General features: G+C 34.9%; 4 protein-coding genes across 9 annotated transcripts; 2 read left to right on the forward strand and 2 right to left on the reverse strand.

Moving 5' to 3' along the window:
* Positions 1–2,250: 2,250 nt before the first annotated feature.
* Positions 2,251–5,203, reverse strand: LOC122409507 (venom allergen 5-like). The gene is made up of 5 exons (XM_043417137.1): positions 5,036–5,203; positions 4,753–4,756; positions 4,364–4,620; positions 3,682–3,831; positions 2,251–2,945 (listed from the first exon to the last, which is right to left on the reverse strand). Exons 3-5 carry the CDS (start codon positions 4,574–4,576, stop codon positions 2,862–2,864), a joined length of 447 nt encoding a protein of 148 aa, XP_043273072.1. The 5' UTR covers positions 4,577–4,620; positions 4,753–4,756; positions 5,036–5,203; the 3' UTR covers positions 2,251–2,861.
* Positions 5,204–8,339: 3,136 nt separating this feature from the next.
* On the forward strand, positions 8,340–18,013 carry mew (multiple edematous wings). Of its 4 annotated transcripts, none has more exons than XM_043417124.1 (17): positions 8,340–8,539; positions 8,724–8,971; positions 9,610–9,737; positions 10,879–10,902; positions 11,382–11,485; positions 11,664–11,791; positions 11,921–12,129; positions 12,242–12,446; positions 12,604–12,889; positions 12,974–13,242; positions 13,430–13,887; positions 14,212–14,608; positions 14,727–14,956; positions 15,237–15,478; positions 15,725–15,819; positions 15,911–16,040; positions 16,175–18,013. In XM_043417124.1, the coding sequence occupies exons 2-17, from the start codon at positions 8,781–8,783 to the stop codon at positions 16,406–16,408; spliced, it is 3,330 nt and encodes a 1,109-aa protein (XP_043273059.1). In that variant the 5' UTR covers positions 8,340–8,539; positions 8,724–8,780; the 3' UTR covers positions 16,409–18,013. The 4 variants fall into 4 exon arrangements, with proteins under 4 accessions (XP_043273059.1, XP_043273060.1, XP_043273058.1 ...); XM_043417125.1 differs by having other exon boundaries at positions 8,340–8,504; XM_043417123.1 differs by having other exon boundaries at positions 8,340–8,971.
* PGAP3 (Per1-like protein PGAP3) lies at positions 17,563–21,206 on the reverse strand. 2 transcript variants are annotated; one of them, XM_043417133.1, is made up of 7 exons: positions 21,101–21,206; positions 19,945–20,090; positions 19,561–19,713; positions 19,166–19,290; positions 18,773–18,906; positions 18,495–18,699; positions 17,563–18,311 (listed from the first exon to the last, which is right to left on the reverse strand). In XM_043417133.1, exons 1-7 carry the CDS (start codon positions 21,204–21,206, stop codon positions 18,233–18,235), a joined length of 948 nt encoding a protein of 315 aa, XP_043273068.1. In that variant the 3' UTR covers positions 17,563–18,232. The 2 variants fall into 2 exon arrangements, with proteins under 2 accessions (XP_043273068.1, XP_043273067.1); XM_043417132.1 differs by lacking the exon at positions 21,101–21,206 and adding an exon at positions 20,327–20,568.
* Positions 21,207–21,378: 172 nt separating this feature from the next.
* Positions 21,379–27,329, forward strand: LOC122409506 (protein phosphatase inhibitor 2-like). Of its 2 annotated transcripts, none has more exons than XM_043417135.1 (5): positions 21,379–21,517; positions 22,062–22,232; positions 22,376–22,452; positions 22,530–22,719; positions 25,878–27,329. In XM_043417135.1, exons 1-5 carry the CDS (start codon positions 21,438–21,440, stop codon positions 26,017–26,019), a joined length of 660 nt encoding a protein of 219 aa, XP_043273070.1. In that variant the 5' UTR covers positions 21,379–21,437; the 3' UTR covers positions 26,020–27,329. The 2 variants fall into 2 exon arrangements, with proteins under 2 accessions (XP_043273070.1, XP_043273071.1); XM_043417136.1 differs by having other exon boundaries at positions 25,881–27,329.
* Positions 27,330–27,702: the final 373 nt, after the last annotated feature.

Here is a 27,702-nt window from a genome sequence, read left to right on the forward strand (position 1 = left end):
ACGGATAAATTAATTTCGAATAAATGCTACATCGTACTACTCCGTAGGCGATTTTACAGGAGTCATGGCTTTGAAGCTTCTATCAGGGTGCGTGTAAAACAAAAAAATCAATTCGAATCCAATGGAATAAAGGTGCTGCGTATGTTTCAATCTGGAACAATTGATGGAGGATTTTAAGCTTACGTATAGGGGTCAGTAAAATCTGAAGACATTCGGGTCTCCTTGCTAATGTGTTGAAGGGTAAAAGGGACAAAATTGTACCAATAAGTATACGTGTTACACGAACGACCCGCTACAAAACTAGCCAAACCATTCTGGTTTCTGGACCGACCACTTGGGCTTTTGACTGACCGAAAGATCGCCGTGTCGAGCGAGCCTGGATGAAACCATCGACAAGCTGCTTGCTGTCGGGATTATCCGACGACAATACTTCAATATAATAATCCAGAAACCTCAGCATCAATGCTGTAAAATGGATTCCGACAAGTTGACAATTTTTGGGGGTCATCATCCTCGGCTTTTCCTTGTGTTTAAAATGTTTAAATGTCACGTGATTTATTACATATTCGACGTTTATTATCTAGGGTGAATTTTGAGCTTTCTGGCCCCGTGAATATTGCCGGTTCATAATTGATGTTTTACTAAAACATAAGAAACTAGAATTAAATGAAAAATAGTTTAATGCGGCTTTTGTTTGGCTGCTCAATTGTTAATCCATTAACAAATCTTGACGAAATAAGACCACGACATCAACCGATTCAACCGTTAGTTTTAAAATCAAATTATTTTATTATTGGTTTCAATGCCATTAGAAATTTCACGGTCAAACAATTTTACACATTAATTTTGATCATGTCCAAGGTAATCGTGTCTGATTTAATATATTATTGTATTAGTTAGCGATAAACCACGATCATTACGTTTGATGATGCTAATCGTCTCACAAAATAGTAGTTGGAGTTCGGTTCCATTACTATAAATCACACAACAAAATAACACCGACAAAATATCACATGGACGAAATATCACCATTAACCCTAGAACGCATGACTGGGGTGTGAGCACACCCCACGCAAACTTCAAACTACGCTCCCGTCCTAACAAGTCACATTATCGACTGATTATCGACGGATTTTTTTATATATAAATTCAATTGAAATTAGTTTTATCGTACATCATTCTTTTCGTTATAAAAAAACGAAGAAAATGGTGTAGGATAAAGTCAGTTTAGCATCGTAGGACCGGATTTATAAGCAGAAAAAGAGTGGGGTGCGTTCAAACCCCGGTCATGAGGTTGAGGGTATGAAAAAAGGCACATGAGGTGTCTCTTGTGCCTTTTTTGGAATTTTTTAAATTGAAATTCTTTGACACGGTTTGACTGATTAAAAAAAGGCTCTGTCAGCCTACGCAGAAGGATGGCAAAAATCGACTGACAGAGCCTTTTTTTAATCGGTCAAACTGTGTCAAAGAATTTCGATTTCGAAATTTGCAGCTATCTCTCTCGCACTCACGGTTGCGATATACCGACTGATCCATCCTCTTAAATTATTTTAGCGCGCCGCACTAACACACTCACCCTTCACATGTTTTCGACGTGATATTTTGTTACAGTTATTTTTGGTCGTGTGAGATTTTGTGTGCGTGATATTTCGACTGTGATATTTAGACGTGCCACCTTGGAGGTCATATGTCATATGTCAATCTTGTGAGACCTTTTGTTGGATGTAGAATCCTAATGCGTACTCGTTGTCATGAACTGTCATGATTTATTCGAAATAAACAATTACTTATTGTGGATTTTGGTTTCAATCTTAATATTAAATAAACTTGAATTTCACTCTTTTCAGATGAAAGAACCATAAATATTCTTCATCAACCGAGATAAAAGAATCTTCGAATATATTCCCACATTTAACACCTTGTCAATTGTGTTTTTGTTGCTGAAATCATTGTTTCTTCATGCAATCGATAGAGTACAAAAAGAAGTCACACAGCCTGTCCCTTCGGCATTAGATCTAGTAAAATTCGTCACGGATTAAAGCGCTGAAGTAATTAGTCGGTTGGAAATTGAACTTTTTAAAACAATAAAATCTTCAATTTCATTCACGCGCGCGTTGTGAAACGGCATGAGATTTCAAAATGTTGCCAAGTTGGCATTTGTTTTAATTATTTACTTGTGAATATAAACTGAAATAACAGTACTTTTGTACAAGTAGTATTATTTCCAGTAATGCTTATACAATAGCCAAATACTTGATGCAACTTTTATTATCTCGAATCGCAATGTATGCAAATTTTTCTGTGTCAGAAATGTTCATTTTTCATTATGATTCCTGGTCTGAAGAGCAACTGCGCATGCGTACTTTGAATAAATAGAAACATCCGCAGCAACAAGATTATTTTTCAAGTAATTTTTGTAGTATATGAAAGTATATTAAAGTTATCGAACCCCCGTTTATGCAACTGATTAATCACGGAATCTTTACTCAAATTTTTCATACGCGCAGCCGTAGGCCTTATGATGATATTGCACAATGATTTCTCATATTTTAATGTGCTAATTATACAGTTTATTCGTAATTTATCTGTTTCGATTTTTTACAAAGATCATGTTTTTTTGTACGCATGATAATCTCTATACATTCGACCAATTGTCATGAGCTTTATGCTTGAACATGTTTCTGTTTTCTAATATTTTATCACAAGCCGGATAATCGTATCATTGTTGAATGTGGATCCTTCATCGTTGCATGTTTTATTCCAACGTTTACGTCTGATAAACAGGACGATTTACTCGGTTGCCAGTAGGAGCGTAGTTGCAGACGAGTTGAGTTCTGTACCGCCCGTTGCTCCCAAATCTGTCATTGAATCGCACAAGGCCACAACCAACTTCTGTCGTTTCTGCCCAAACCAATTGGGTGTAATGAAAAGCTCTGTTGTTCGGTCTGTAATGTTCGAACAAGAGAAACAATTTATATCTGTATGTGGTAACGGAAAACAGTCGATAAGTTTTCCATCAAGAAGTCGATGAACCCAGATGATTTACAGAGGGAATGGGTTGACATTGTTCGATCACTGGCTTTACAATTTTTTTTTTTTTTTTCAGTAACATTGTAATGAATATTTTACTTCTTTATTTATAATGATTTTAAAAGCCAATTTATATATTTCAAAATTGATAGAATTCGTGAGTTTCGTGATTGATTTATCCGAGATCATATCGAACGCAAATTGTGTAATGAAATGTACGATTTCTGAAAGCTCTAAAATCCTACAAGTTATCGCTCACTTGTAAGATCCGACTTCTTGGCCATTGTAGAATCGGACTTCGTTATACCAGCTTTGAACGATATCGGAACGAGCCGAGGGTCGAGCTGGGTCATTATAATTTTCAAATTCAAGATAACCTACGTTTTGACCAACTAGACCATTCACTGCGAAATCAAGAAAAACGGTTGTTCATAAAAAGCTCACTATTTTTAATTGGACCGTAATGAAGATAAAAATGAACTCTCACCGTTTGCGTTGCAGTCATCGCGTTTGAAAATGCATTGATTGGCCCAAGCTTGTGCGCTTCTTGCCAGTTAATCGTTCTACCTCTATATTTTTGTAAATATCATCGAAATATGAATATTTTTTGACGAAACACGTATTGCGCGATGAGAAAATTGTATTTTTTACCAATGAGTACAGGTTCTTCGCAGCCGGTTGACCCCCGGTCGTACCCTGTGATTCATAGCCATTCGCAATTTTTTGTCTGAGTTCGTTGTGCTTGGATAGAACTTGGTTTTTTTCCTCAATAGACATGGAGTAAGTTGAGGTCCGATCAGCCTTGGAATTTGGAATGAATAAGTCAAATTTATTTTCAATATTCGGGGTTTTTTCATTTTTCCAGGGAGGTGATTTTTTAATGATCGTGAATATATTAGCTTTACCGGAAAGTTCTGTCCTTTTCTTTGTATTTTGTTTTATTTCAAAAGCGAACAGAACTTTCCGGTAGACCTAATACTTATAGCTAGTTTGGACCAATATCGAGTGGATTTAATTATTTATTATATATTAATATTTATTAATAATTAATCATTAAAATAATAATAATAATACAATTAATTAATTAAATATCTTATTGGAATTCAGTTCATGAAACAAAAGTTTGGTGAATAAAATTTTTTTCTCTGCACAATGAATAAAGATAATCGTTTGAAAAAATTTGGAAGAGCAGCAAATAAACGGTCAGACTGAAAGTCTCAAATAGACGAGTCAAATTTTGTCTTTTTTTCCGGTTCAATCATTTAGCCAAGCACGTAATTTTCAAATGGTGGTAACTGTGCTCCATTGAAGATTTAATGAGACTAAAACTTACAGAGAATCGGCAGAGGGTGTCTTCATTCGGTCTACAAAATGAGAGATAGCAGTAGTCGACATTGTTGCCGTACGCCAGTTGTCGTTTCGATCGGAGATCCCCTGGGTACTGCCATGGCATCTGATGAGCTTGCGGAGACCCATCGCAAAATACTTGATCAGTGATGAAAGTTGTAACAACGATGAGAAGATAAGCGCTAGAAATTTTATCCATTTTTCTTTCCGACCCAGCAATTTTTGACTTCACTTGAGAATCATCTATTATAATAGATTATTCTCATATTATTATATAATTATATATATATAATAAATAAATAATAATTATTATCATCTATATTTCGCAAACATCTTATTTTCATCATCACGGACGTGACTAGTCTCGCCACTTACCGCACTAGGATTTTCCATGTCGAGAATTTATCATACAATTCGTGTTTATTTCACGTTGAAGGAAAATTATGCATATTATTATCTCAAAATATTTTCTAGTTTACGAATCCATTATGACATTTCAATTTTTTTGTTGGGAAATACGAATTTTTGAATGTTGGATGCGCGCAGCACCAGGTACTTGGAGGGGGGGGGGGGGGGGATAAAATAAGAAAAATTCACGAATTAATCTAGCACCTGACATCTTAAAATACATCATATTAGCTTCCCTTTGAAAGGATACAACGTTTGGAGTATAAAAAACAAATGTGTGTACCCACTTTTCTTTTAGGTTTTCACATAACGCCAATTCAACACGAAACGCCGACTTCGTATTGATATTTCGATGGGTTAAGGAGTTTCGGTACAGAAGTCTAAATATTAAGAAATTGATTAAATTTGGTGATAATGTTCTTCAACATCATCAAGTGCGAAGACATAAATTTTTTCAAAATTTTCTTCTACTTAGTTATCTAGTAATTACGCATTAAAGCGGATTTCTTATGCCCAGAATGTATACCTAAATATATGGAAACGCTATGCTTATACACGTAAACTTTAGTGATCAATTACTCGATAACTGTGTAGAAGAAAAATCTATAAAAATTTGTATTATCAAATTTGGCACTAAAGAATATGTTCACCAAATTTTATAAAATTCTGAAGTTTTTGAAATTTTTTATGCTTTTAGCATAGTTTAGCATGGCAACATTGTATCGCCTGTACCGAAACTCCTTAAAGCAATTTATCTCTTGGTTTAAGGAGGGTGGCTAGCGACGATACAATGTTGCCATGCGAAACCATGTTAAATATACATTAAAAATTTCAAAATGATAAGAATTTAACAAAATATGGTGAATATATTCTTTAGTGCCAAATTTGAGAATACAAATTTTTAAAGATTTTTCTTCTGTATAGTTATCGAGTAATTGATCACTAAAGTTCACGTGTATAAGCATAGCGATTCCATATATATAGATATAGGTATACATTCCGGACATAATAAATCTGCTTTAATGCGTAATTACTCGATAACTAAGCAGATGAAATTTTGAAAAAAATTGTGTCTTCGCACTTGATGTTGAAGAACATTATCACCAAATTTGATCAATTTCTTATCATTTTGACGAGGTAGCCACCCTCCTTAAGAGTATCTATCGTGCAATCTAACCTTGCTTGATGGAACTACACGGAGAAAACGAGACCAAAAATTCTAGAGGAAAGTACTAAAAATATAGTATCTCGGGGACAGTAATAATTAAGAACTGTTCTATCCACCATAATAAAAAGACCAATACTCATCCCTTTTATTCAAAAGACAAAAAAAACGATATGTATGGTAAAATGTCACACGTATTTGGTGTATATTCGTGTATTTATCATAGAATTTACTATGCTGACAGTGAAAATTTGTGATTTACAATATATTTCCACTTATCAGTAAGTGCTAGTCTGACATGATGAATAACCCTCGAAAACAAAACGAAATATGAACCGATAGAATTACCTTAATTAAGATGTCATTAGCTTACGTGGTGTAGTGATTCAATGACAGGCTGATACTCGTGAAGTCCGCGGTTCAAATCCTCTTTTGTTTTATTTTTTTTTTCATCATAGATAGTTATTGTTCTTTGACTATAGCAGAAATTTTAAAAAATCAATTGATTTTGTTGAATTATGTTTTTTTTTTATTCATTCATATAAAAAATGACTGCAATATGTTAATTTATTTTAACAGCAATAGCCACTGTGTCAGTGTATTCCATTTTACAAAGATAGGTTAGACCCACAAAAACTATCAACAGTGTCAGCTGGCCGCAACGCATGCGCGTGATAACGTGTACATAATGCGCATGCGTTAACCCGTACAGTACCTACAACAGCGCCGCTCGAGAGGAACCCTCTTTCCCGACACTTTTACGGACGTGCCCGATTGCCGAGATTGGACTCCTTCCCCCTATAGTCTCCTTGGTCGACACGGTCGACACTCTAGTATCGATTTATATTCATCGAGTTTCGGTGTCAACACCGAAACTGCACAGTGTCGACACTTTAATAGCGATTTATATTCATCGAGTTTCGGTGTCAACACCGAAACTGCAGAGTTCATAATAGCCCTTCCAACACCCAACACCCAACACCGTAAATCACGGTATTGTCGTCAGTCAGGGGACAGACGGAGACAAAGTCGAGGTTCCACGAATGTAAACACACCAAACGGAGCTAGCGAAAAATCAGCAATATTAAATGATCATGAATTCATTGTGAATTTTGTTTGCCTACTGGAAAAAATTGCCAAGGGAGCACCATTGGTTTATTTGTATTTAGCAAGATTGGGGCTCACATTTATATATCCATTGAAAATAATAATCATTAGTACTGGAGGAATATTCATATGGCCCACATACATTATTTTAACCCAAATATTGAGTGGTTATGGTTTCTTTAGATTTTATCAGGGATTTTTTTATGACAGAGGTTTTTAATAATTCGATAGTCTCATTAGGAGGTTCCTGAAATTAGTTTCAATGTATATTTTGACTAGTTTTAATTTGAAAGTCTTGACTTAGATTTATATGCTACTCGGAATGATTTATTGGAGGAAATCTACGGACTTATCTTGTTTTACAGTATACGTAAGCTGTTATTTCGTGGTTTATCCAACAATTTTCTGTAATCATTAATAAACTGACGAATATTCTGCAAGGAATTAAAATATTGTATGTGGTAAGGATTTTGTGGGTTATTGGCTTTAATCGTTCCATAAGACTGTTTTGGATGTACTGGTTTTTTCATCTTTACACATAAAATATGTTTTTGTTTCATGTAATGAGAGTGAAACTCGACAATTGCTCTAGGAAGCTCTCGAAACGATTTTTTCTTATATTTCTACAGAACCGATATCGCGGCGACAAGCTTTTTATTCATAATGTTCCTGACCGACAAATATGTGCATGATTGCGTTTTAATTCGGCCTTTGGAAATTCGTTTCTCTGAATTGGAAAAAAAAATCAGCAAACTTCGCCCAGATTTTCAGTTTTGATTTTTCTCACTAACTTATTTTTTACGACGACAAGCGCCGATTGTGACCTGCTATTACTGACGAGAATCGAAATAACGGTTTTATATTAAAAATGCAAAATTAATCGGACAGCCCACAGATTAAATTTACAACTCGTAAAAGTTGAAAAAATGAATAAACACTTTTATTCAGTATCGATTAGTTATTTAATTGTAGTGATTTTTTCTTCCATTACCTTTTCAGTTTTTGTGAAAAACTTTTGGTTTCAATTAATTTTAGTTACAAAACATATGATAAATTTATTGTTATTTTCAAATTAATAATTAAAATGAAAAATAAACGTGCGTGTTAAATTTGCAGTAAATAGTTTTCCTTCAAGTATCATTAGTTTCTCACAGTGTGGATGATCCTTCAAATGCGTCATACAAGAAAATAGAAATAGAGAGAAGAAAGAGGAGGAGGAGAAGGAGGAGGAGATAAGAGCGAGAGTCCGAGAGAGGCTCATGTGCCGCCGCGGTTTGTTACTTGTTACTGGCGACTGTCAGTGTATTGTACTACTGCATCGGGGTTTGTGTACCGTCACTGAGGTTAGGCGTAAACCGATTCCCGTGTGTAGGCCTCGCGCGTCTCTGCTTATGCCTGAGCTGTAGCCGCCGATCTGCGCGCAGCGTGGGTGGATCCTCGATCGAAAGTATATACACGGTTTTTATAACCGTTTGCGCGAGTGTTAGTCTCTTCGTAACAATAAAAGTCGGTCCAACTCGGCGTCTCTTACCAAATGTTAATGCCTCAAAATTAGAGAGTTACGGAATTATACAGCATATAGAATATCTCTTTGAGATGAGAGATGCTGACTGGACCGAAGGATTTTCTCCGCGTTAATTAATCTTCTCCGTATCGTAATTATTAGTGTCATAGAGTGAAAGGGTTAAGAAACGAGATAGAACCAAATTATACGGAGTACGAGATGGCGAAATGGAATTCAACGTCGGTAGAACTCGGAATTATCATCCTCGTAATGTGTGTTTCGGCGTACGCTTTTAACCTTGACGCAAGAATACCTGTTATCAAACGAGGACCAGCGGGCTCGTATTTCGGTTATTCCGTTGCCGAGCATCAGGAACTGCCAGAAGAAGGCAGCGGTAAACCAAGAAGCTGGTAAGCCGTTCTTTTCTTTATACTTCTTTCCCCTTTCATTACTCACTATCACATGACTCACACAATCACACTTTATCAATTATGTATGTAAATGGTAATTTCCGTACTCGGCTCCTTTCATTTTACATAATTACATCTTTTTTTTCTTCATTTATGTGTTCTACAAATGTTACACAAGTTTTTTAAAATAAATGAAAAAAAAACATGTTTTTGTTTTAATTACGAATATCCTAATCGGAATATTTCGATTTTTTTTTGTTTTTCAAATTACAGTTCTATTACAACTGTAGAATACTCAGATATTATTAGGAACTTTGATGAATAACCAACATTTTGATGATTTTGGAAAATCTCATTCCATGACATAATTGAATTATCAATATACTTATAGTTATTGATTATATTGTTAGAAGTATTTTTCAGTTCGCATGTTTTATCTTAGGCACAACCGTTTTGACGGTGAGTTATTTTTCAGTCAAGCCTTTCTGGATTTCTTGGCCCATATATTTTCAAATTATAAATAGAACTTTGCAGAGTTCGCAGCTCTCGAAAATTTCATGAATTGGCACACAAATAATTTTGGAAAAATGATATTTTTTTATCTTTGAATGATGAGATTTTTGTGCTATTTTATTCAGGATGTTGGTTGGTGCTCCCTTGGGACAGAACAAGCAACCGCAAACCAATAGGTCGGGTGCCCTTTGGCAATGTCCTCTGAGCACTGTAACAGAGGATTGCACTCAAGTTATAACTGACGGACGTGCTAGTGAGTAAACATCCTTGTTCTTTTTAATTCCTTGACATCAAAAAATCTAAGGATGAACCACCCATGCAATTATATCAATGATTCCATTCGACAAAGCTTCGAGTAGTCAGATGTGTTGAAAGTTTGGAAAAAGTTATCTATACTTATATTACGTTGAAAATACCACAAAATTAATTGGTGCATAATGAGCAGAAAAATGCAGTTTATTTTGTGAATCATATTTTATCTGTTAATTTATTTTGGTTGAATTAATTTGAATCTTTGCAGTACTGCAAAATACTAGAATTTTAATTTTTTTTAAATTCGGCTAAAAAACATGTGTTGTTAATCTTTCAATAGAACATTTAACTTTTGACTTTTTTGTAATATTTGAAAAAATTATCACTTTCCATAGATTTTTTATTTGATTAGGGTATTCTGATGTACTATTTAAACTCTTAAAGTGCACACTGGGTCGTTTTGACCCCATAAGCATATGGATGACGCAAGAAGTGTGCACTCAAAGGGTTAATACTCGTATCGAGTGAAAACTTCAATTTGACTCCATTGAGGTCTTTAGATTCGTATAAATATATTTTATCGAATCAATATTATTCTGATCTCATTGTGATCAAGGCACTTTAATACAAGTCGAATGATTCAATTTAAAATTTTAACTTCAACCTTATCAAAATATTTAAACACGTATATAAAACAAAGTTTGAATAAAAAATTATTTTTTAAATAGCTAATTGTTAGTTCACCCTTCGAACAGCCTTCTATTGGATAACAAATATCAATAAAAATCTATTAAACACGTATGATAAAAATAATTGTATACAATATTGGTAAGCAATTGAGTATTCTTGTAACTCGAGCGAATGGACTGAATGAACTAAAGAATTATAGCAGTAGCAAAATCATACATTAGATAATTCATTGCTGTTCTAAGTTAATCTCATTCTTTATAGTTACTTGATGTTTAATCTATTATTTAAGCTGAAGAATGATAAGTAATAAATAAGTAGAAGCATCAACTAAACTCAGCCATTATTAACTAGCTTTATCCCATAGAGTAACAACTCATCATCATCTTCATTATAATTTCTAATTCCTACATGAGAATTTATGTTGAAAAAATATCTTTTGATTGTCTCAACAGCGGAAGATGGTCTGAGCGATCCAAGTAAGTGAATCGAAGAAGGCTTCGCCAGAATTCGGATGTCCTTGGACACGTTTTTGCTCTTTATTTCACGATTTTTTTTACCAAGTCTTTTGCAGGATTTTTGAGAAATGAATAAAAACAAGTCCTTGAGCATGAGAAATGCCAATTTTTCAATTGAGCTTGCTTGAGAGCACCATGATTGAAAAAAGTGAAGAAAAACTTACCAGCGCACAATGGGCCTGCCGCAATTTTTATTTGTTCACCGCAGCTAAAATATGGATCGCCAAGAAAATTATTTCTACCAGCTTTGACTAACAGATTTTTGCATTTTTTCCGATACTCAAACCACTTTTATCTGATTTTCTTTCTTATAATATTATGCGAGTTATGCCTTACTACTAACCGATTCGCATTGTGCAATTTTTACCCCACTTGAGAATTTGACGACATTCCTGTTTACGAAAATTAATGATTAACAAAAATTAATTTTTCTTTCACAGGCTTCGATTCTAATAAACTGGATCCTCCCAAACCTGACGAGATCAAGGATAACCAATGGCTCGGTGTCACTGTCAAAAGTCAAGGTGTCGGTGGGAAAGTTATGGTATAATCTTCAACTTATTTCTATCATCTTTTTTTTATAAATTATTCATTGAATTTGAGCTAAAGTCTCACTTCAGATTTTTAATACATTTGATCGCATTTGCGAAAGAAATTTAATCGTATTGATTATTTATTCGCATAAAATATTTCTCAAGTATGAATTTTTATTTATTTATTAGGTTTGCGCTCATCGACATGTCGTCAAGACTCCAGATTCCAGATGGGGACAAGGACAATGTTATATTTTAACGCACGACTTGAAATACCTCGATCTAAAAAGGCCTTGTGCTGGAAAACCGACTACCAAGCAAGTATTTTCTCTCATTAATAGCAGCACATCCAGGATTTTTCTTTTTATGTGTTATTTCGATCTTAATTTCTGTATTCGGTCCACTTTTGCTTTGAGTCTATTTTCATTTAATTCTTATATTTCCAGAGCGCACGAACAATTTGGCTATTGTCAAGCTGGAACAAGCGGCATATTAACATCGGATGATCGAGTTGTTATCGGCACACCAGGACCGCACACCTGGCGCGGAACCGTTTACATTTTCAGTGTTTCCGATGAATTTTTAACACGCGATAATACCGCTTATCACGCGCCGATGCAAGACGCTTCGCCCGTCAGCAAATACAGCTATCTCGGTAAATTTCACTGCAGCAGCAAAAATCATAAAAAGACTGCGAATCGTTAAATCGAAGAATATTAGAAATAAATGATGTGATGGATCTTCAAATATAAAAATTTTCTTTTTAGGCATGTCAGTGACCGTTGGCAACTTTTTCGGCCGTGATTTGGCCTATGCAGCAGGTGCTCCCCGTGCAAATGGCACGGGCCAAGTAATAATTCTCACCCGCCAACATCTCAGACCCGACATGGACGTAACTTTGACTTTGGACGGTGAACAATTCGCTTCAAGTTTCGGTTACGAAATTGCGGCTGCTGATGTCAACGGTGACAAGTAATAATTGAAAATAGAATCTATAAAAATTGGTGGAATAATTAATTAAGCGTTAAATAGATCGTTGGAAAATCCGTCAAGCACATTTCCAGTTTGTTTTTTCTATCTCCAATACAGTTTACATCAGAAAATTGAACAGATTTTGTGAATTTTACAGAATTACTGATCTCATAATATCCGCACCGTTTTACTTCAACAAAGCCGAAGGTGGAGCAGTTTACGTTTACACGAATTTGTGTAAAACGAAAAAGGAGAGCAATGAATGTAAACCGACGAAACTCGTAGGTCGTGAAGAATCGAGGTTTGGCTTTGCTCTCGCGAATTTAGGTGACCTTAACAAGGATGGATTCGAGGATATCGCGATCGGTGCGCCTTACGAGGGAAAAGGAACCGTTTATATTTATTTGGGATCGAAAAAAGGATTAATCACTGTTCCGTCGCAGGTAAACTTAGGTTAAAATCTAATTTTCGAAATGAAATTATGAAATAAAATTAGCCCGCATAATTTTTTTCCTCACGTCAATTAGGTTATTCATGCGGAAGACACTCCAGTTCCTCTCGCAACATTTGGATACTCGTTGAGCGGTGGAATCGACATGGATAGGAATGGATATCCTGATCTCCTCGTTGGTGCTTACGACGACGACGCCGTGGCTCTGTTTCGAGCGAGGAAAATCATTGATATTACGACTTCGATACGTTATTTAAAGAAAAATGGTACTTATCAGGACAAAATCGAAGCTATTGACCCCAACAAACTGGGATGTACGGCCGATCCAACTTCGAATTACACTTGGTAGGAGAATGGATAATTTCTTGATAAATTAATCAATGCATGAGAGCTATTTTGATACTATCAATTTATTTATTCAATTATTGAACTTTGTATAAAGCGGAAATAATTCTAATATCTACAAAATATGGGATTTCATAACTTATGTGTGATCTTAGAAATACAATACAAATAGATCATTCATTTTCAGTTTTACGTTTGAGGCTTGCTGCAGAACGGAATCGTTAACGAAAAATGAAGACATGCAATATCTGCAGTTAAATTATTACATCGAAGCTGAGACTTATTCGGGTGTTAGAAAGTTCTCCAGAGTCTGGTTTGGATCAGGAAAAACGAAATCTCATTATGTGAATCGCACGGTCAGTTTAGACCCATCGAAACTCGTACACTGTCAACGAGAAACAGTTTATCTGAAAGAAAACACGAGAGACATACAGTCTCCGATCAAATTTCGTCTTAATTACACTTTGGTTCAAGAAGAACCGATTATGCCACTTGAAGGCCGTCCTCTTCCGGATATAAAAAATTATCCTATTTTAAATCAACAAGAAGCTGCCAGAATTTTCGAAGCCACTTTCCAAAAAGACTGCGGCGATAATGACATCTGCGAGAGCGATTTACAAGTTGAAGCTCGATTGAACTTGTCCGGTAAAATTCCTCAAATGATTATTTTTTATCCAGTTTTTCTCATTATTATTATTATTATTATTATTATTATTATTATTATTATTATTATGGTCTCAAAATTAACCCTTGGGTTCGTCGTTGAAAAATTGTGGGACAAAATTATATCAATCATAAAAATCGTCAGATTAAAAAACTAATCGATTTCATGAATGTTTTCCGTTGTCCTTCGACTAATAATGTAATATTTTATACTGCTTTCCAGCACATTTTGTATTTCTTAAATCTTCCATAATTTTTTGCTTTCCCAATAGTTATAAGGAGTTTCTGATTTTCATTGTTTTTCAGCCTCAGCAGTAAAGCCCAATTTCTACGAACTTTTGTTGGGCGAAGTAGAAGAAGTTGTGGTTGACGTGAATGCCGCAAATATCGGCGAATCCGCATACGAGGCACAAGTTTTTATCGTACATTCACCGAGCTTGAATTACATTGCGAGCAAAAGCAACGAATCGGTTATTTGCAATCTGCACAATTCAACAACGGTCGTATGCGCAATTGGAAATCCATTCAGAAATTCGAAAGCTGTTAATATTCAAGTCAGATTCGATCCGAAAGGCGTCGAGGATGACGAGCCTCAACTTGGTTTTGTTATTTTTGCTAATTCAACATCCAAGGAGGTTACTGAAAAAGAACCAACCAAATTACACGCTGTTGTACTTAAGAGAGCTGAACTTTCCATCAAGGGGTAAGAAATATGAAAACGTCGATGTAAAAATTATTTATTAATTGTATCGAGTAATTTGCTTCTCAATTGATATTTTTATAGAATTTTCTTATATCTTGAATTTATAAAATTTTTGTAGGAGCGCCAAAACTCAATGGGCCTATTATGGTGGGCCCGTCGTCGGCGAATCAGCGATAAAACATTTGAACCAAATCGGGCCCAAAGTGTCACACATTTATCAAGTTTTCAATGAAGGTCCCTGGAAAGTTTCAAGCGTCGATGTTCATATTTCGTGGCCTTACGAGGTTGCCAATGACAAACCTCATGGGAAATGGCTTTTGTATCTCGAGGAAATGCCTACGGTGCAAGGTGAGCAAAAAAATATCTTTTAAGAAACAATCAATCCATTTTATAGAGTAATAGCTGTTTTCTGATAGAGTCGTGCAAAGGTTCGAAAAATTATCTTCAAAGAAAATTATGATTCGAAATACCGTTGAAATTTTTTCGTATGATATATTGTTGAATTAAAATTTTCACGAGAATATTCATTTAAAAAATAATTATACATTTTTTTTGAGAATTAGCATAATTTTTATCGATGCTGAATTCTGAGTTAATCTTTACAATCAACTTTTGGCAATTTTTTCAGCTCTCGGAGATCTCGGAGACTGTACCCTTGCTCCTGGCCACGTCGTGAATCCATTGAAGCTTCAAGGTAGCATGAGCATGGATGATTTTGATCCATTATTTTCGACGACTACATATCCGCCAATAACTTATTACCGAAATCGTACTTACAATCATATTAGAGAGAGGAGAGACACCGAAAAAGTGGTGAATACAAGAACCATCATCGACAACGATGGGCATCGTCATCAAGTAGTATCGATGGTAAGAAAAAATGTTCATCGATCTTCATTCATTGAATTTTATTTTATTCGAAAAAATGTATTCAAAGTAAAAAATTCTCCAGAAATCTAAAATATTTTTGTAAACGTTCCTGAAGAAAAGGGAAATATTTTCGGCTGAATTCGAAAAATAGAAGGAATAAAATTAATTTCGAATAAAATTGCACAATTTGAAGAAAATCGTAAAGTGTTTTGTTTGAGAGTATTATTTTTTATTTTTTTTTAACAGAATTGCAAAGCTGGGACCGCTAAATGTTTCGATATAAAATGCACCATTTACAATTTGCAAAGAAAGCAAGAAGCAACGATCACGGTTAAAGCGAGGTCAGGATGAATCATTTATTGACTTTCCGATACAATAGAATAAATAGACTGGCAAACGATAAATCACTGTCGTTGATTCTGTTGTTTTCAGACTTTGGAATTCGACCCTAGTGGAAGATTATCCGAAGGTTGATATGGTGAGGATCGGTTCAAATGCAAGGATCGTTATTCCCTCAAACGTTGAAATCCAACAAGAAAACATGAGCGATGACCAAGCGATCGTTAGTATTTTTTTGTATTGTTATTTGGATAAAAATCTCGAATTTTCTATTGATTTACTTGAAATTCCACAATACCTATAACGAAATGGAAGTTCGTTAACATAATGGTTAATGATATTTTCAAATTTCAACAGGCTGAAACAATTGCTTATCCCGATCTTTTGGATCAACAAGAAGGCGAGCCGGTGCCTATTTGGATAATAATCGTAGCGATAATCGCGGGTCTGTTGCTGCTTATTCTTTTGATCCTCGTGCTATGGAAACTAGGCTTTTTCAAGAGACGTCGACCAGATCCTACTTTGTCAGGTAATCTTGAGAAGCACAGAGAAGCTGATAATCCCGAGAATGAAGCACTTTTCAAACATTGAGAGAGTCGAGATAAAACATTAGAAAACCTCGACAACGTGAGCTTTATATATATATATATCTATATATGAGAAAAGCAGCTGCAGATGAAGTATCACTGCCATAAAATAAAACACCCTGAGAAATCTAATCGTCCAACCAGTGAGCTTGAGATTTGAATAATCGAGATCTGGTCCCTGACGAAGAAAAAAATCAACTCAAGACTGACATACGCACCGGTACTATATTTTACTACTGAGGCCAATAGATCATTTTTTAAAATCTCTCAATATCAAGGACGAGTAGAAATAACAAAAATCACAAAAATTATTTTTATTGAAATAATTGTAACGTACGATTGTTCGCATTTTTGCGAAATTATCTTTTTTTTTAATGAATTTCTCTTGGAAGGAATACATTTTCTTCTTGTTAACGAAATATCTCAAAATGTTCTGAAATATTTAGAACTGACTTAAACCTTCTGCTTGTCGTGGAGTATATTACGTAGATTAATCGTTGCGAAACAGCTCCTGTTCTCGTCGTCGATCGACGGTAATTGCATTTAATTATTGCACATATTCATTTTAAAAAATTGTCAAACTTGATCGTGTAGAAATAATTGTCGATAAACTTTTGGAAATGATTTTTTTTATTTTCATCAACGGTTTCATTTGGATCGCTTCAAATCCGTTGGTGAAATGTGAAACTATAGCGAGACATGAAAATATCACGTAAGATACACGCACACTAACTTAACTACTCGTGTAAAATACTATCATTTTACGCGACTATCGGAGACTTATTTTTAATATATATTCTATATATATATATATAAATTTTTTTTCTTAATGGAATTTTTTATGTCCAGCATTAATTGCGATTTATGATTGATTCGAAAAACGTTTCGACTTAAGAATGAAAGTTGATTCAGAATGGTTCAACTGGCGACCTGAATTACGGATTTTACTGAAAATTGTTATTCGTCTAATTTTATTGTTTCCGAAAGAAAAAAAAACGATTTGTAAACTTTTAGAATTTTATTAATTTTTCTCGTTTGACTCGTATCTCGATAAATCATCCAACCATAAAACTTGAAACTATTTTTATACGAAAAACAAAAGATGCAACCAGTGTTATTGATGCGTGTTAAAAAAATAGAAATTCTAGGAAGACGAGCTTATTTAAAAAAATCGACTAGATTTATTGTTGACGAATTGCATTCATGTCGTGGCATTGATTTTCTTATCGGGCCTTTTTTAACTTGGGGGTATAACACAGACGAGTACTTAAAAATCAACTTTACGACGTCGGTTAACCTAATTCATACATTGTTTTTAACGATTTTAAATCAACATTTCTCGTTTTTTTTCTCTAACGAGTGTTAATTATCGACAAACATTCCTTCAAATTGACTAAAGTCTCTGCAACGTTTGAAAAACCTTGAACTAGTAAATAATTAAAATAATACGCAAATGGAATGATACTTAAGTGCTTTACTTTTATGTAAATTAATTAATTAAGCGATTAATTATTCAGAGTCTACTTAAGATACAAAAAAATGCGACGAAATAATTTGAAAAATCATATAAACTGTAATCTCGAAAAATAGATCAAGATTCACAGAACCACACTTTTCTTTTCATTTTTCCTGCTCTCTTTCCCCCATCAGTACATCTTAATAACTTATAAATCAACATTGTGGAATGAGGATTTCATTTACTCAACTACGTTAAACATTCAAAATAAATGCTGATATTCGAGTAATTACTGTCACTGAATTTTTGTATGCATCGTCATTATTACAGGGATTCCTATTATTGGCTAATTAAAGTTAATAATGAGAAATTTCAGTTGTAAAATTGACGATAATCCAACTGCACTTGCGTACTTTGCTTTCTCAAGTATTGACAGTCCGAAATGATGAACCTGCGATTAGAGATTTATTTATTAATGGACAGTTTAATTACAAGAATTATGAAAATTGCACACCATAAATTAATCATTCAGCCTAATTCATTTCAGATAATTTATATGATTGTTGGTAAATCGCGTGGAATTTTTGAGTACTAAACAAATTTGCGGGCTCGATCGAAATAAAAAACGAAATACCTGTATAAGAAAAAAGTAAGTGGCGCTGTAGATGCGTGCCAGAGAGCATGAGCGTCGAAAATCCAACGATACGGTGGAAAATCAGCCACTTCAAAAAGAGTGACCAGAACAGTTAAGATATTGAACCAGCCAATAAGATAAGCGTGCCTCAATCTTCTGTGATTTAAATACCACCAGATTATTGTTATCAGAAAAGTGAGAAAACCTGAAACATATAATTTGATACAATTATGACTGAAGATATGAAGAACTATGATGGAACAAGAGGGTATAATTACCAATCAGTATATTGATTTTCATATTGTATCCATAGTTGATTTTTCCCGACCACAGATGGGACAAATGAGTGAATAAAATACTGATGTAGGCACAAGTTATAACGAGATATGCTTTCTTGTTATTGTAAGCAATTCTGAAAATAACAATAAAATAAATGATCAAACAACAATTCGATATTCGAAACATGAGAAATCGAATTTCACCATTGTTTGAGTTTTGTTTTTAGTTTCTTTCACATATGAGAATAGTACTGGAAAATGTTTGGCTGCAATAATAATATAAACATTAAAAATCCATTGGCAGTGGATTATGTATAGAGCTTGTACCAAATCGAAAAAGTTTCATTGGCAACATTTTGTTGGATAGTGGAATATGTGTGTACAATAAATCACCTCATTAGCATGCAGTAGAAGAGTGTGATGACCATTGCAAAAGCACACGAGTAATCCATCATTTCGGTAAACGGTCTATCTCGGGCGTGAAATATTGCTGACCAAAACCACGCATTCAAACATACCTGAAATTAAAGATTTTTTTGAGTTGGGCAAATTTTAATTCAATTAAATTTGGGAAAATCAGATGTATTTAACCCTTTGAGTAAACACCTCCAGCCCAATTCCTGTAAGAACACACAGAAAAGTCTGGGGGCCACTGGACCCAGGTGTACAAAAAGGGTTAAGTAGTTCAAAAGAATAGGACAAATATGAAAACATAAAACACAATGATATTATCATTTGTTAATGAAAAATGAGAGTAAAATGAAATTATGCAGAATAAAATAATTTACCACTGTAAAATAAGTCCATAAAAGTGCCATTGGCGAACCTGGCCGGGTTTCCTTTCGAAAACGGATATACATTAAAACATGAGCCCAAAAATTGAAAATGGAAAATATCACGGAAGCTGGTTCTTGGAATCCATAAATTCTTGCAAATGGCCACTGAAATTGAATTTTTTGCATTTATAAGTAGAATGCATTTGTTTTAAACTCAAATATTAACGATCAAAAAATTTGTTATGTTAGTAAATTGAAACATTTTTCCTTTTTAAATTATATGGAGTAGTCAAAGATAAATAGAATTGCTTAGAGCAGTATTCACAATCGATTCTGAAGTAATACTACTAACTTTCAAAAACTTGGAAAATATAGTTTTGAAATGGAGAAAAATACCTTCCCATGGAATTGTGGAACTTTGTGTCCATGTTGCAAAAAATGATCGACGGTCTCCCACATGCAATTATAAGCGCAGTCATCTTCGCAGCTCCATTCGGTTAGTGGTCTGTCAATCGATGAGCCTCGTACTTCAAATTGGGCATCTAACAGCAAAAAGTGTGTCATTTCGTTAGACAAATGAATTTATAAAAAAAGAACAGTTATTCTAAGTCAATTTTCTCATTGAAGATCCTCAGAACTTCAGTGTCAATGTTTTTTTCTAGTTAACCTGTACGCCATGTCAGTTTTTAATTTCCCTGATGAATTAATGAACAAACAAAATTATTATAACTTTGGTCATAAAATCGGACTAAAGAATTGTAAACGAGACAGTTCTTACTGTGTTCGCAAACGGAGGCATAACACTCAAAAATGCAATCTCTGTAAAACTGTGATCTGTCACCCAATGAACAAGTGACATGTTTCACAATAATGAAAAAAGTAAACAAGATCGTGAGATAAAATTGCCACATTATTATTGTCACCTCACAGTCATGACCTATCAGAACCGTACTTGCGGAAAAAGATTTTCAGAGCGGTAAAAAAAAAAAAATCTGAAGTGTGAAAGGTAAAGTTAGGTAAAGGATCTCGAAATTCGAAATTTAAATGGCCCGGAGCATGAAGACTGAATATGCAAGAGTTGGCGCTCGAGAGAGTCCGTGGTATTCATTTTGTGGTGTTCTCAGAGCGTCCGCGAGAATTACAAAATTAGGTTGGCGCTGCAGTCTGAAGCGCTCCCAGCGCTCCTAATAAGTGTCGTGTATTGGCTGAATTGGTTCTATATCGCGGTTATATCTAATTTGTTAATTTGTTCATACTCATACTTGGTCGGAGACCGTGACACACACGGTTACTTTAGTCGTTAATACTTTTCTATTTCGTATACGTAAATATGGAACATTGCCAAAAAATACATACATCCGAAGAATTAAGAGATATGGCTCGATTGGGCTCGATGATATAGCAACACTTTTTGAGAGAACAGAGAAAAAAGCATCGAACCTGCGCACAAATTATGACATCATCACTCGCGTCAGCCATATTGCTTTATCTCATGAAACGCACTTGATTTTTTTTACAAAAAGTTAAAAAAAATAAAGCTCTCGGTGAATACCGCATTTCCATCTTCCATCCTTTTCTGGCCAGCTACACAAGTTCGCGGCGTTTGTCATTCTCCCTTCTCGACCGAGTGACGATACATGATACTGTTTATAATACATATACTACACGAAAAAAAATCCTATTTAGTTTCGTGACATATACGTAGTACCGTTAGCAGTATGAGGTCATGAGGTCATGCGGTGGATTTTACGTCGATACACAAAAAAAAACACTTCTCTGGAATTTCATAACTTTTGTGCGAAACGATCGTAATAAAAATTGATGCGGTGATGAATACATTTTTTAACGTTTAGTGTGGTTGTATTTTTTTTAATCTGCGTATTTATAAAATGGCTGAGAATCTTGGGAAGAGACCCTCCAAGGGAATTTTGAAAACATCAAGTAGTTTTGATAGCCATGAAGCACCAAGGTAAATATAACTTGACCACAGTATTTCCTTTGTTCATTTTTGTTTATTAGTTATTTACGTTTGCAAAATCGATCTATTCTATGTCGTTTAGTATTAAAGCAACAAGTGAAACGTTGAGAGGTTTTAATTTTTAAAGAATAACTTTTTGCACCACGTTTTATTCGATCACACGAAAGCCTAGAATTTTTCCACATTACATTGCTCTATTTATTATTATTAATGTTGTTAAATACACGGATTTCGAATATAAAGGTTATGTGAGATATGAGATCACTGAACTTTTTTCAATTTTTCATTATATCCCTAAAATATCCATGGTAATTAGTGTTTTATCTGTTTATTCAATGTGAACATCGATATGACATCAACAAATTGATTCATGTTATATATTGTTAGTTAAGCAGCAGAAATAAGACTGAAAAATTGAATCAAAAATATTAAACAAGAAAAGTCATGAAAATTGAAGCAAATTAAAAAAAAAAAAATTTCCCACTTTCGATTTATTGTTGGAGTATTTACATTTATGTCTCACAATATATTGCAGACCGAACAAAGAGACGAAATGGGATGAAATGAATATCATAGCGACATTACATCCAGCTGAAAAGGACTATGGTCACATGAAAATAGATGAGCCAAAGACTCCCTACAATTATGAAGGCATTGGCAATGAACACGAGCACGAAGAGCTTGATTCAGCCATTATAGCAGAAAAGTGAGTAATGCTTTGTAATTGGACTGTAATATTCCCAAATGAAACTGATTAAAGGATAATTAACAACTTTGAGGAAACATAAAAAGTTAGCGACAACAAAGTATTTACAAGGAAAACGTTTTAAATGCATTTTTATTTGTCAGGTTGGCAAAAAGTAGTAAGCCAAAAATATTTGAAGAATCGAGTGACGAAGAAGAAGAGGAAACTCCAGAAGAGCGGGGTGAGTATAACCTTTGAATAAATATTTCTCACCCATTTGAACTACATTCTAAGGCTGCAATGCATTCTGACTGGTAGAAAAGCGAAGAGCGTTCGAAGCCAAGAGAAAGGGCCACTACAGAGAATGGGAAGCGGTGCAACTGGCACGGAAAAAGCTTCTGGAAGAGGACGAGGATGAAGAGGAGGATGGTGATGAGGGAGATGAAGAAGATGTAGAGGCTGATGACGACGAGTCGTTGGACAGTAATACTTCGGAGAACAACACCAAGTGCGTGCCATCCCGTGATAGTGAAATAAAGTCAGATTCTAATTCGACCAAATAGAGACACGCAACATCAACACCCAGACACATTACAGAAACAAAAGAAAACGTGATCAAATTTAGACCTTTTTTTTTTGGGAAAGTAGCGTAATCGAAATGTTTACGCTTTGAGGTTGTCCGATAAGTGAGAGTATAAGTGAACACATCATATATATCTATACATATATATATTGATGTACACGTAAACGTATATTTTCATATATATGTATGTTTATATTTAAACTCTATTCAGTTTTATCCCGACAATATGCGTTTGTTGCGTTGGAACATGGATATTGGATAAACCTAAGGCTTTTGTAGATCGCCAAAGGGGCTTTCTCTTGTAGCTCAAATTTGCGTACACCATTTACAGAAAAGTAGCGTTGTTTGTAGGCGATTTACAGGATGACCATGTAGGTGTAAATGCTTATTTTCTCACATAAATTCGTATTTATATCGATGAAGCTTATATTTATTTCGATTTATCTGTATCGATATAGATAAATTTGAATATGTATTGTCATATGAATACGAATTGATGTAATAACGTATGGCTCGTTTTCGGTGGCCGCCAAATGAGAGGATATGTAAAACAGTAAAGTTATCATTTCCCATGTGATATAGCGTTGTTCGTGAGTCGTCGTTAGGCGTCGTCAATAATGGCTTCCAATTGATTATAGGCGACAACAGTCCGCGGTCGAACTACACAAAGTTGTATTACTTTTACAACGAATCAAAAATGCATTATTCAGGGCTAGATATCGAGCCCCGTTGAAGCGCAGGCATTGTCGAATTGCCAAAACCGTTGGCACTGTTGCTAAGAAAAAGTATACCGAGGAATAGCGTCGGTGGATGATTTGTTTTATTTGTTTTTCGGTTCTTTTTTCTTATCTCTAAACCCATCATTTTATACATTCAACTTCTGATTGCGTTTCGAGACTTTTGCACGATGCAGTCGGTGGGACGCGAGGTTATTGCTTTTGAGAGTTTATTTTAGGGAAAAATAACAGTTTTTTTTAGTGAATGCGAAGTTTTTAAACGATTGGGAATCATGGTTTTTACAAGTCTTTATCTTTGAGTTGACGGAGATTTATTTTCTTCACTTTGATTTATCATTAATTTTCTTAAAAATTTTGCAAATGTTTCACAACGCACCCTCGCTATTACTACACAGATCAAATTCAACGTTTTTATCAATTATTATGAAAGTATCAAGAATCCACGCCACCGACTCCTTCATCCATGTTCTCATCAGAGAAATAGAGGCTCAAAAATTTGACTGAAATCGAAATTCTATTTTGGAAGTGGGTCAAGAAGCCATTGATGAATTCTATTTTCAATTAAGTTTCGTTTCACATTTTTGCATCAGTTCGTGTTTCTGGAATCGATGTCAACCATACTATTTCCATAAAAAATTTTGATTCTGGTACGTAAAAAGATGAGAATCGATTGAGTTGATTCGTATATTTTTCCACTTTCAAACAAATTTTCCGAATACAATATTCGATTATAAACAGTGCAATACTTTGTTCGCCATTCATTTACATTGAAAATTGAACGTCCTTCAAATGTTTCTTCACACTTTGGGAAACGATTTTCTGACATTTTGTACAGTGGATATTTGAAATACATGTGTCAACTTGATTTTACATCCGTACGTAAATTGATTATAACGAACCGCTTCCGAAGAAATTTATTTTTAGTCAAATTTCACGCCTGTCCGGAAGAAATGTTTGAACGTTGTGAGATGATCGAGCAAATCAATGACTGTTGTTGAACGATGCTTCCCGCTATAAATAATTCGCAAAGCACAAGGTTTGCCAACCAAAAAAAACTAATGTGATCTATTTCGTGTATGTAATCGTGATGCTTATGATATTTATTTAAGATCATTAAATTACGAGGTTAGATGATTCGCCCCTGTTACAACTTCGCAAAGAGGATTTTTTTTCACTTGCATTTCGCTAGATAGTATTTAACGTGAAATGACTTGGTCGTACGTTGATTTCGGAAACGCTTGAAAGTATTTTTTCTCTCCGTTGATTGTTCTTACTCGACGATTGAGTTTTATCTCGGCGTTATTTTCACTGATTCTTTGACATTCTTACGATTATAAAAGTAACGATGGAATTGGTTTATCAGCTTGGGTTTGATGGTGTGTAAATTCTTTCGTGTGAGTGCTCGAAAGGGAGAGAAAGAGAACAGTAATTAAGGAGGTGTGTGTCGTAGAATTAAATGGAGTATACGTAGACCGTAAAATTTATTACAAATAAGATCTAAAGAGTAAACGAGTTAAACGATGAAATATTGAAGGACACGAGCTTCATGCCGCATCACAACAAAACTCCGAACTAAGAGAAAAGTATGAAAACGCATAACATTACAAAATACAAATGGACGAAGCGCTTTAATAATCATGCCGACGAGTTTTTAGAGTAGAGCCTAAAGAATTGACGAACAAATTTTACCGAAATCGCATTCCCTCTACTGATTCGATTTTCATTGTTGGCTTTTTTTTCTCAACCAATGCAAAAACTTGGATTTTTCTTTCCGAATATGAAGCTTAATCCCGGCGTGAAATTCTCGTGCAATAGCTCCGAAAAAATTTCACATTATACCCGCGTTCAGTTTATCTGCAGTATTCAAGAAAAAATTGCTGTCTTGTTTCGGAGCATCGTTTTCGAATAACGAACCATCTCGATTCGAAGTAGTTTTCAGGCTCAAACTCATACGTTTTTTTTTTCCTCTCCAAGGAAAAACATTAACTTGGTCTTTGCTGATACGAAAGGTCACGATCATTGGGAAAAACGTGTCAAAATAAATGAAAATGACTTTCTACTCCATTTTTGAAGTTCGATTGTTTAATATCGGGATTTCCTAACGGTTCAATGAAGTTTTCGACTGTTGCACGAGAATCTGGGCTCGGGTATCGTAGTGCCGATATATTTAAATTTGTACTTGTACCTAAGAAAGTAAAATGTAAGATCGCTGGAGCAAGATGATGAGACAAAATGAACACAAGAAAGAGGAAAAAGAGTAAAAAAGAGAGCGAAAGAGGAATAGAGTAAAATGTAGAATATGAAAAGAAAAAATAAGTGTGTACATGTGACGTGTGGAATGTTTAGCAGGAAAGAGGGTTGTGGCGCGAGGAGGAAAGGAAAGCCCAAAAAGACGTACGGTTGCTCGACTTGTGGGGCTTTCACCTCGTTTCGCAAGAGATCCGATGATTCAGAGAAAAAAGCAAAAGATGGAAGGAATAATGAATAAAAGATAGAAAGAAAACAAGGAAGAGACGCGTCGTCCCGGATTTATCGAGGCTGTTGGAAGATCGATCGAAATTTACCGTGAGTCGTCGTCCTCCCAACGAAAAATCTTTTCCGTCAACTTGGAACGAAATCAAAGAATAAAAGTATATCCACTTAAATGAGATTATACGAAAGCAATGAAACAAACAAAATAGGAAAATAAATCCTCGTTAAGTCACTAGTATTACGTCGATAGTATTCGCTGTAGTTATTAAACCATCGCCGTCCTGGATTTATAGAATGAAATTTCAAGTCTACTATAGATCCCGAGAACGAAAACACCATTTTTATAGATTTCACAAAACGTCAATACTTCATTTATTACCGGCCTATTAACTGTGGGCTGAAATTATATATTATTATTATTATTATTATTGTCATTGCTTTTTTTTAATCATTATTGTTTTCTTTTTTATTATTATTGATTTTTCAAATAAAAATGATGTTTCGACGATGTTTACTGTACGAAGAGGAATCCACGAAACACGTAATATCTTGTGAATTATATCGATGAAATAAAACGAGTATATAACAAAGAGAAAAATAATAGTTTAGAACACGAGTGTCTCCATTAATTATTGGTATAGAAGTTGACGAAAAGTCTCTCGAGCTCTATCGACTCCGTTGAAAAGTATGAAATTATATGTACGAGTACTGCAATGCATGTGTGTATAAAAGGTGTTTCGTTTTGATCGTTTAATCTACTGCTTTTGTATTTTCCAACTCGACCATTGTCGAATAAAACTAAAGGTTGCAGGGGAACGTCGGGGAGACGATGAACCTTCAGGGCCATTCATTTTCGTCAGTTTTCACGATTCAGATCACTTCTATTTCCGGTCTGACGAATATTTTTGAGAGAAAAAACAGTGGAATACGAAGTGAAACAAAACAGATGCATTTTCTTTGCTGGATCTTGTCGGATTTTCGATAAAAACGCTCTGCCATTTGAGATTTTTTCATTTCAATAAGACGATCGATGCAATCTTTCGAATCTTCTTCCGTTGTTGAGGTTTCGTGGAAAATATATAGAACAAAGCTTCGGCTATAACACGCGAAGAGACTCCAAACGAAGCTGCTATGGACACGATCGTTTCCAGGTTGAGTTCCTCCTGAAATTTTGAGTGGAAAAGCGCTTTCGAGGCTGAAAAAATGGAACACCTTTCATAGATGCATTATATAGAAACATTAAAATGATTATGAACTCATCGTGACCGGCGAAAAGTAGAATGTTCAAAGTATACTTTTGAGTAAGAAATAAAACCGTTGAGTGGACGATTCCACTATATTTTCTTTGCCTCCGAAGCCTCCATCACTCCACTTCCAAACTTCCGGTTCCTCCTCTCAAACGCTCGTTTTCCGAGTTTAGAAACTGGCCGTTTTCTTCGAACGCTAAGATTTTGTTTCCCCAGCCTCGGCTCTCGAAATCGAGTCACGTTCGCGCTGAAAAGCATGAATTTTTCAAGAAGAAGAAAAGACAGGAAAATTGGCGAGACCGCACGAGGGAGCATCGAAAAATATCACTGGCTCCATTAACGAGCAACGAAGAATGCGCGTTTCATGAACGCGTCCGCATCCTCGTTTTTTTTTCCCCATCGTTCAAAAACACAATCGACTGATTTTTCAAAAGACATCTCACCTAGAAAGG

This window comes from Venturia canescens, chromosome 4 (assembly GCF_019457755.1).
Source record: "Venturia canescens isolate UGA chromosome 4, ASM1945775v1, whole genome shotgun sequence".
Lineage (NCBI taxonomy): Eukaryota > Metazoa > Arthropoda > Insecta > Hymenoptera > Ichneumonidae > Venturia > Venturia canescens.

Coding starts and splice junctions, on each gene's coding strand:
- LOC122409507 (XM_043417137.1), bottom strand. CDS start 4,576: ATGGATAAAATTTCTAGCGCTTATCTTCTCATCGTTGTTACAACTTTC. Junction 3,832..4,363: donor ACACCCTCTGCCGATTCTCT/GTAAGTTTTAGT, acceptor CCAAATTCCAAG/GCTGATCGGACCTCAACTTA. Junction 2,946..3,681: donor CGAAGAACCTGTACTCATTG/GTAAAAAATACA, acceptor CGAACATTACAG/ACCGAACAACAGAGCTTTTC.
- mew (XM_043417123.1), top strand. CDS start 8,781: ATGGCGAAATGGAATTCAACGTCGGTAGAACTCGGAATTATCATCCTC. Junction 12,447..12,603: donor GCTGATGTCAACGGTGACAA/GTAATAATTGAA, acceptor TGAATTTTACAG/AATTACTGATCTCATAATAT. Junction 15,479..15,724: donor GTCATCAAGTAGTATCGATG/GTAAGAAAAAAT, acceptor TTTTTTTAACAG/AATTGCAAAGCTGGGACCGC.
- PGAP3 (XM_043417132.1), bottom strand. CDS start 20,459: ATGTGGCAATTTTATCTCACGATCTTGTTTACTTTTTTCATTATTGTG. Junction 19,291..19,560: donor TATGGACTTATTTTACAGTG/GTAAATTATTTT, acceptor CTTTAATTTCAG/GTATGTTTGAATGCGTGGTT. Junction 18,700..18,772: donor GAAAATCAATATACTGATTG/GTAATTATACCC, acceptor TATATGTTTCAG/GTTTTCTCACTTTTCTGATA.
- LOC122409506 (XM_043417135.1), top strand. CDS start 21,438: ATGGCTGAGAATCTTGGGAAGAGACCCTCCAAGGGAATTTTGAAAACA. Junction 21,518..22,061: donor GATAGCCATGAAGCACCAAG/GTAAATATAACT, acceptor AATATATTGCAG/ACCGAACAAAGAGACGAAAT. Junction 22,233..22,375: donor TCAGCCATTATAGCAGAAAA/GTGAGTAATGCT, acceptor TTTATTTGTCAG/GTTGGCAAAAAGTAGTAAGC.